Here is a 9300-nt window from a genome sequence, read left to right as displayed (position 1 = left end):
CTTTTATAGGATACTTTTGGCTATACCAGTGACAACTCGAAACTATTGCATAGAACAACTCTCCAATGTATTTGGCAGTTTTACAGAAGCTCAAACTGCTATTGTACACAATGTCATTGATTTTACATACACTAAATAAACTACTAGTAGATGCATTTACTACACTAGTATGTTACAATCCAGTTATTAGTAAGTACTGTAAATGCATTTAAGTTCGCAGGGATTTCATTTTGCGGTAGCGGGAAAATGGACTTTCCGCGGTGGTTTTAATTTCGCGGTAGCACCATGCACTGTAGTCTCTTACTGTTATGGAAAAATGTTCGCGGTGGTTTTAAATTCACGATTAATCCACCGCAAACATTTCTGCATTTACAGTAAATCTTGTGGCACATACAGGTGGCTTTCATATCTCTAACCCTCGCCTTACAGAGGTAATTTTTGGGTGCCAATCGTTGAGAGAAATCCGAATTTAGTTGTTACGGAAGTTTTTTTTTTTTAATCTATATCATTATAAAGTGAACGAATGCTTAAACGTATATAGCCTCATACTTTTTTAAAGAAAGATCTGTGTAGCTCATACCTTTTAAAGAAAGATCTGTACGTGTGAGTGCTTTAGTCCAACTGTACTGTACATTCACCCGTGGGTAAGTACGCTATCGGGACGTACCGGGCTTTGAATTAGAAAGGTGCACCGTAGTTATTTCAGATCAAGAACATAGCGACGCATGAAGGCTTGTATAGTAACTGACAGCATCAAAGTTCCCTTACTGTCTAAAACGTTAGTGTACAAATACTTGAGCTTTAAAACACTGTATCGTATAAAAGCTCGATAAAAGCTTGGGGTTAAATTTACAGTGTGCGTGTTCTATTTGACATTAAAGACCTCGCTTCTTTGCGTGCTTGCAATGTGCTTGCTATTTGCCATCAAACACAACGGAAACCATTTATGCTTTGCATCGGGCATGTTTTGAGTCGATACTCTTCTCAGCGACCACCTGTCCAAATCGACCGCTTTTTTCCGGTCCCCAGAGTGGTCGTCTTGGACAGGTTTGACTGTACATGCTAATGCAGGAGGTGAAAGGTAAAATGGCTACTGCCACTATGGAAATGCTATGCACATGTACAATGTACATGTACATGACATGAAACCTGGTATCCAGTCTACCATAGATTTGGCCAGGCTATCTTTGAAGCATTTTGTTACTAGTACCTAGATGTCTTACTTGCATCAACGCATGATAAGAGTAGATGCCAGTTTAAGATTAGATGCTACCTAAGCAAACAGGCCTTCATCCACTATCCTGAGTGTCTGTAGTACTGCCTTGAACTGGTCCAGCGTCCAGTCACTGCCCACACCAGGCTGCTGCTGTGCACTACTGCTTAAAGGGCTGGACAAACAACAACAACGAACATAAGGATTAATAGTGTATATATTGAGAGTGGATTTATTTTCCTCAGGGACTTGGAGGCTCTTCATATTAACACAGAACACTAGGGCACAGGTACAGGTACACGGGCTTAGGTACAGGTCCGAACCTTCACCTATACCTAAAAAAGTTTAACCAAGTATATGTATTACTAAATTAAACATGTAGCTAACTGTCTTTTCTAGTGATAAATTGTCATCTTTGTATGTGGAATTACATATTTGAATCTCAAAACAATTTCTTTGCAAGTTTTCTTAAGTTTCAATTGCAAGATTATTACCATAATATGATTGTCATTGTTGATTCGGGATTCACTTGTCCAGCAGTCTTAAAAAGTAGTGTTTAATAGTGATTTAGTTTGTTTAGGTACAGGTACAGGTACACAGATGTTTGGGTCCGGACCTGTACCTAAACATTTTTTTAGGTACGGTACAGGTACGGGTATTTAGGTACACAGCTCTACAGAACACTGAGAGGACATTGCAGGTGATCCAGCTGGAGATTCATACTATCCAGGCAGCTACAATCAAAAGCTAGACTGATGTGAAGAAAGAAAAGCGGATCCTGTGAAAAGAACATCACAACAGACCTGAGTCAGCCTACAGATGTGCCCTATGTGACAGAGACTATCAGTGACAGAGACTGTCATTCTCATATAGTACTGTTTAGCCATAGCAGAAGAGCTGATATCAATTAGGATTTTACCATGGTCAATACTGACTGAGGGAGGCCATGTGTCCTTAGCTAAGTCACCAGTATCTTTTCACTGCAATCATCCCTTAGAGTACATATTGTGCCTCACACTCACAGCTCATAATTTAGAATTTTCAATCAACCTGAAATCCAGACCTGTGGCTTCTTCAAGACTTAATGACACCTTGGTGTACCTTTTCAGCACAGACCAGATCAAGCAGGTGGCAGTTTTAAAGGAGCAAAGGTATTTTGCCAATAATCAATTAACACATTATATGTTGTCACATTTGGAACTACATGAATGGACACTAACATACTAGAAGTCTTATCATTAAAAATCAAACTTATTAAGAAAGCAGTAGAATCATATGCAATGTTGACAAAAGGAAATCATAATCAACTCCACAATAGACAATAGAGGACTATCAATCAGAACTTCATAACTTGTGTATGGGTGTATATGAGAAAATTTGTGTGCAAGATTGTTGATGAATTGTCCTACTTACCTAATTTGTGTAGGGTCATTAAAGGTGATAAGTATGTCTGTTCCATGCTGGGGTAGTCTAAACAGGGCCAGGTAGATGTTCACACAGTTCCTGGCTTCCACCTAACAAATAGGTGTGACAAAATCAGACAATTTCATCACGTGTTTAATATATAAATAAAAGACACTTAAATAATCCTTGCCCCAAAAAATTATTTCACCTATGTTGCTTCAATGCTACTGAATGACTATCAAATGTACTTCAAGCTTTAAGGTGAACTTTGACATGAGAGAGACATGAAAGTGAGAATTCCTGTCCTTGGTGCTGAATGAGCAAATGAACAATTCCTGTCCTTGATGCTGAACAACTACAGTGCAATACCTGACCCATTCCTGGCTATTGCTGTTAATGCTTGGTGAATAAAATAGACAAGTCACCTCTATTCAAAAGCATAGCACTTTTTAGTTAATAATGTGAAAGAATTATTGAACTAGTTTCAAGTACATCATGTGTACATGCCAAAAAGACAACACAGCTGACTCACTCCTTCATTGAACTTTGTGACCTCCTGTTTTCCTGATAGCAGCCAGGCTGTGCTGCATCTGGGGATAAAGTATAATCATCAGATAAGCATTTACAATAAATTTTAGTTGCATATGAAAAGAGCTGATTGTACAATTTGAATTTTGGACTATGTTGGTATGCTATATATGATGAACAGCATTGCTGGCAGGATGAATATGCACTGATTTGCAATTATTTGAAGGCCCAGATTTGTTTTTGGCTATCAGCATTAGAAAAGATAAGTACGTGTCTCTCTTCTTTGTGTTTATGTGACCACATGCACCATCATCTTGTTGATGTTTCCGCCACACTTATCAGTAGTGCTGGTACAGATGGTTGTCTCTTGTAGTTTCAGGTAATGGTAGGTCTTGATTGGGGGTCTACTGTAACTGTTAGTGTACACATGTCACCTTATCCCTGATGGATTCCAGGGATGGGGCAGTCACCATCTCTGCAGGAAGCAAGTTCCACTCAGATACAATTCGTGGAAAAAAGGACATTTGTCTGTACTGTGTTTTGCTTAGCGGGATATTGTAGAACAAGGCCTAGGGATGAGACTGTCTTGTTTGACGTTTGGATTGGCTGAGTGTGGGCAATATTTAAATGAATATCTTTCCAATGTTTCTGAATGACAGAAACTAAGACTGCATTGTAGGCTAAAAGCCTGAATCAAGCTGGAGCATATAATTGACAGCCATTTGGATATTTGACTATCAAAATTGACACGGTAATCAAGTTGGGAGTTTGACAACAGCATGTAAGTTGTACTTACCAAGAATTTTGTCCATAAATAAAGTCCCTGCAATTGTTAATAGTTAATACTTCTATCCATCTTAGCTTTATTTTCCGTAGCATCCATTCCAGATACAGCACACATGGGTACCTACTTGCCATAATACTTACAGGAATCAGGACGACTCGGACCATTACTAACTCGGCCCATTGAAAATCTGGTCAACTCGGACCACCCCCTGGTCAACTCGGACCTCCCCCATGTACCAGTTGGACCAAATTACCTATCTTTTGAAAAAAAAGTTAATTTGACATTTCTTGGTAACGTTATATTTGTACTAGTATTATAAAGATTGTCCCCAGCTGCTACTAATAGAACGTCCCCCATGCCCAGTACAGAACGTCAGAAGTTTCCTGGTCATACAGAGTGGCGGTCCTTTGATCTAGTATCATATGTGCTTAATTTGCAATTAATCTTCAACAAGAATGACTCATACTCCGATCAATACCCACATCTTATTTGTCTAAAGCTATTCCGAAGAGCAAGTAATGATAAAGTTTACTACTGTCCTCTATTAGAAGCGCCTCACACATATCCACGTGTCTACACACGCTGCGTATTTCGGGGTCAACGACCTTATGTGCGCCGCATGGAACGCCGAAAAGTTCCGATGAATTACACAATCCAACCTACAGTTTTCTCATTTCAGACTATATACATATAAGACTAGTGTTGGGGATTACATTTTCGAAAAAAAAATCAATTATGAGCTGTCCAGGGGGGATGGTCCGAGTTGTCCTGGCAGATGGGCCGAGTTGACTGGGTCCGACATTCATACTATCAATACAACAAAGTGAATGGAAGCAAAGATACAAACAAACAAACAAACACTCACTGATGCATGCCTGTCTGGTCCAGAGGGATCTGTTCCACACACTCTACCTGACAGTTGTCTGGTCCTACAGCCTCGTTACTGGATGCAATATCTTCAAAATGGTACCTACAGTGGCAGAGATGATATTGTAATTCACAACATGAGTTACCTGCTATAGCTAGTACTAATGGTAGAAATACTAGAATGAAACTTGTCTTTTTCTTTAATTTAATTACATTGGTAAATGAAAAATCTTCTCAGAGATCTAAAAGGAATTTAAGTGAATTAATAAAGTATGAGATGGGATGCCCATGCCAAGTCATTTATTGTTCAAACTAGATGGAATGGACACCAAGAGATTGACATGGATAATGGAAATTGTAAATTTGTGACCATGGGAAATTTGTATAAATGGCAAAAGTGTCAATTTCTCAGATAAAGGAAATGTCATTTCTGAATAAAAATTCTTCTAAACTTAGGAAAGAAATTAGCACATTTTCTCTTTTCTCAATAGCTTTTACATTCAGGTTTGCTTAATATAGCAAAAACAATACTGGTCACAGTTGTGGTCTTACTTTGCAGCCTGCTGATCTGGAACTTGCTGGAACTCCACAATCTCGATTATGAAGCTTTGATCGGTGCAGGCATGGCTGAAAACCTCCTGGTTGTCTGGTATGTCCCGTAGTAAGCTAAGTAATAACAGTGTATATCAAGTTAAGACATGCAAGAGGATTCTACGTAATACTACTAGTAAGTACAGGTCTGAATGCCTTCTTTCCTGAAGATGGTGCTCAGGTACGTTTTAGGTATTTCTAGTAAGTCAGAAATACTCTTCTTTTCTTCTTTACGCGGGGCCATTTGGGGGTATTACCATGCAGATGCAGATTTTCCATATATACAAAATAGACACATAAACATACGTACCCCTGCATGTTCGAGATTGAACTACTACTAGGCCCCCCTCCCCTTTCAACGATCTACCCTGCAAAATCATATCACCAACCTAACATCCTTTGCGTCCGGCGGTAGGAAAGCGCACATCGCCCCGCCGTACAATGATTTCTCTTCGCCCTGTCCTTCTCCACTCATATCCATAATTATCGATCATAAAGCAGTGAATTTCTGATACAAAATCAACACACCGGTACCGCAAACTAAGTTTTCAAATTGTGAAAAGTTCAGAGGTTGAAGGAAATGTCCATTTATAAAAGTGGGGAGTAGATTAGATTTCATTGTGGTAAAATAAAATGAGTCTAAGATACTAACAATAACTACAATAGACAGAAATGTGTAAATCTTTAATTATTTTGTAAAATACGTTGCTAGATTTTAAATTAAAGGCCCATGTTTACGGTTAGTATTTTAAATTGCACCCCGATTAAGATGAATGCACTAGTCTGAAGGCGATAGGCAAACAATGTGAAAACGATGAAGTTTTAAAGTTATATTAGTGGATAAATGTTACAAAATACGACCAAAATTTATGTTTTATATATTTATTATTAATATGTATATATGTTACACCTTTTAATGAACTATGCATTTTTTATAGATTCTTAAGCATCGTTCTGTCGCCTTCATTCTGACCTTTCTTCCACACGTCATCTCTATTTTGAGACCCAAACAACTCAAACTGCGTAGGAAGGTCGTCTTGTCGTTGTTGGGCCGTTTTCTTGGGCCCCTCGGGGGCTCCACGGCTTCACCGTATATTTTTTGACGTAGCAGGAAGAACTAAGAAGCCAAAGTGCCTGTCTCCGAGGTTTCGAGCTTCCTTGCGGGGAAGCTCGGGCCTGTTTTGTGGGCCCAGCCGGGGATGGGGAAGGAGAGGCTGATGGGCGTGAAGAACTTGGTGGAACGGGCTGTACAGGTAACGAACATTACTCATTATCATGGGTGCTTAAGTTTTGTTTAATCATGTAGCATGAGAGTTGGGTTAAGAGGTGAGAATATATACCACCTTTCTGTAACGTTAAAACCAAACTACATCTGTCAAAATATTAAATATTTGATTTATGACGTCATCTAATTAGCACTTGACCCATATAGTATACAAAATCAAAATTCAGTTACATGTCATTAAGCATTGACCAAACCCCTGGAAGACTTATACTACTTATATATAATAATGGATACAATTTAGCCCAGGAGACATAACATTACATGGGTGGGTATTTCTGCTTTTATCTTAAAGTTTAAATTTTACATGTCTGAAGGTGGACATGCAAAAGATAACAAGCAGAAACACCCACCCAAGGCTAGAAAATTGTATATGAGAACTTGTATATAACCTTGTATATAACATTACCATTTGTAAAGGAAATCCCAAAGGCGTTCTATGATAACTTTCCTCGTCATAGTAGTAATTAACATTACATCAGTTCCAGACAACCAAATAGTGGCAAACCACGCATCACGCAACGTATTTCGTATCATCCCATTCTTTGTTAATTTTGTAAAATTGATTAATGGAAGTGAAAGTAACAACCCAAATTCCCCACCTTTCTCTCCCATGTTAGCTGGCCCGTGGAGTTGCGCAGGGTTCTCGGCAGACCCTACACACCATCCGCCACCGGGTGGAGCAGCGGGCGGGGCTACACCAGGCACCAGCCAGACACTCCCAGGCTATCACTGTCTCTACAGCACAGCAACAAGCTTCATCACTCTTTACTAGGTACAAACTTGACTGTTGTCATTATGGCTTGAGATCCATCTAAAACTATCTAGTATATGTCTGTTACAGTATCTATATCTGTTTCTATGTAGCCAGTATATTTTATTGAAGTTGCAAAAAGGCAAAACAGAGGGTATCCCAGGCAGCAATGGCTGAGGTTGGGTGCCATGGAAAATACATACTAGTACATTACCATTACATAGAATAAAGCAGTGGTATATAACTATAGTTATAGCCACCCTTAGGTGTAACAGGTTAACAGACCAGATATAGAAAATCAGAACACTGTCGACATGCTACTTTTGGCAAATAAAATCATTCAGTTTATTTTACTTTTTACATGTACATCAGAATTCAGGAGAATTTGAATTTGCAGGCAAATTAAGTCACCCTGGTTGCGGTATGCTATTACAATGCAAGTCTTTCATTGCATTGGTGTACTGACAGAGAAGCTATTAAAAAGTTCATGGTATCCATACATGTTGCAAACATGCCATCTGCAGTCAGGTATTGTCTATAGTCTTTGATTATGTGTTTATTTTTTTACCCAGAGTGCTGCTGCCCAAACAGATCAACAGCCTTGCTGCCACCCTGCGTAGAAGCGCCGCCTTGAGACTCCTGGCATATCGCAGCCCAGCTCATAACCAGATCCCCATCTTTGCCTTTGTGGGCCTGGCCTATGCCAGTGCCGTGTCAGGCAGTGAGACAGAAACTGAAGAACACTGTGATTCTCTCTGCAAGGACATCAGGGTATGTAATGTCACGCCTGTTACACTGTAGGCACTTAGTTCGAACGCGCGTTCTACGCTGCATAGAACACGATCATTGAATGCCCGACCTAGGTAACTTATCTCGATCGTTTGAAGACTATAGAGTTCTCTGGGTGTCCAAATGCAATGCGTACATCTTTCAGAACTACTGTATTTTCAAGAACCTTATTTTTAGAAGAATAAGTTATCATCATAGCATAGCTAAGCGTTAGCAGTAGTTCTTTCAATGTGTCTACATTTATACTGTAGAAAGACATACTAAATGTAAGTCTTGATTGAAAATAAACACTTGTTGTTTCATCTGAATTGTCAGGCGATCTTCCATTCTTTCACCCCCAAACTGAGAGGCTCTCCGTCACTACTGAAGACTGGTAAACAGTACAAGCTGGAGGACTTTAAACTAGGAGACTGTGTGGGACAGGGCTGTAATGCTGTAGTGTATGAGGCCAGTCTGAAGGAAGATGGAAAGGGAAATGTGGAAGAAACAGAAGAGCAAGAACAGGTATGTCAGTTTACTTTTTTGTTTTATTTTTTTTTTTATTCATGAAAGTTCAAATTGTCCTGCAGGCCACTTTTCATTGAGGTCATGAAGGAAGAGGTAAGGGTCAGATAAAATATAAAACAGAGATACAGTTTACATCATTTAAAGTCGTAATGAGTCTTATAAGTCTATAAGTCTATATAGTTACCCAAAATTTTACACATGGTACAATAGTTAGAGAATGATGCTACATTGTACCAGGGTTCGACAAGCTTTCTAAAATTCACTTCCTATTGGGCAAGTGCTTAACAAAATTACTTGCCCAAAAAAACTTTCCCAAAATCTAAATGACACTTTGTATTTTCACTTCCAGCAATGAAATACTTCTATTATTGGCTCAATTTTTGTATGTTGACCAATGCTCGATGCCTTGACTGTGAAAAGTGACTAGTAACAAAATGTCACTCGTGGAAAAATCTTACTTGCCCGATTGGGCAAGTGAGGTAGGACACATATGCTCTTGCCCGATCAGCACTTTCACTTGCCCAGGACAATCAGACTAGTCGACTTGTCCAACCCTGTGTACATATTTGGCATAATTT

The 9300-nt window shown here is 39.2% G+C and overlaps 2 protein-coding genes across 2 annotated transcripts in view; one reads left to right on the top strand and one right to left on the bottom strand.

Annotated features, from left to right (window-relative positions):
- Positions 1-1231: 1231 nt before the first annotated feature.
- LOC118430622 (ran guanine nucleotide release factor-like) lies at positions 1232-5936 on the bottom strand. Its single transcript, XM_035841600.1, has 6 exons — positions 5780-5936; positions 5352-5465; positions 4798-4902; positions 3150-3207; positions 2627-2727; positions 1232-1388 (listed from the first exon to the last, which is right to left on the bottom strand). Exons 1-6 carry the CDS (start codon positions 5869-5871, stop codon positions 1274-1276), a joined length of 585 nt encoding a protein of 194 aa, XP_035697493.1. The 5' UTR covers positions 5872-5936; the 3' UTR covers positions 1232-1273.
- A 448-nt stretch (positions 5937-6384) lies between these two features.
- Positions 6385-9300, top strand: part of LOC118430210 (serine/threonine-protein kinase PINK1, mitochondrial-like) — an 8017-nt gene continuing 5101 nt past the window's right edge. Inside the window, exons 1-4 of the mRNA XM_035840920.1 lie at positions 6385-6643; positions 7293-7447; positions 7999-8197; positions 8531-8719. Coding sequence (XP_035696813.1) covers positions 6590-6643; positions 7293-7447; positions 7999-8197; positions 8531-8719 — 597 coding nt within the window. The 5' untranslated portion in view covers positions 6385-6589. The remainder of the gene's footprint in view (positions 6644-7292; positions 7448-7998; positions 8198-8530; positions 8720-9300) is intronic.

Source organism: Branchiostoma floridae, chromosome 14, assembly GCF_000003815.2.
Source record: "Branchiostoma floridae strain S238N-H82 chromosome 14, Bfl_VNyyK, whole genome shotgun sequence".
NCBI classification, from domain to species: Eukaryota; Metazoa; Chordata; class Leptocardii; order Amphioxiformes; family Branchiostomatidae; genus Branchiostoma; species Branchiostoma floridae.
Note: the sequence above shows the minus strand (reverse complement) of the source record. Positions and strands in the feature narration are given on the sequence as shown.

What these genes read in the sequence shown, in the direction of transcription:
- LOC118430622 (XM_035841600.1), bottom strand. Translation starts at nt 5,871, where the DNA reads ATGGATATGAGTGGAGAAGGACAGGGCGAAGAGAAATCATTGTACGGC. An exon ending in CCGGACGCAAAGGATGTTAG is followed by an intron (nt 5,466 to 5,779) that starts GTTGGTGATATG and finishes GTTATTACTTAG; the next exon opens with CTTACTACGGGACATACCAG. An exon ending in GACCAGACAGGCATGCATCA is followed by an intron (nt 3,208 to 4,797) that starts GTGAGTGTTTGT and finishes CTTTATCCCCAG; the next exon opens with ATGCAGCACAGCCTGGCTGC.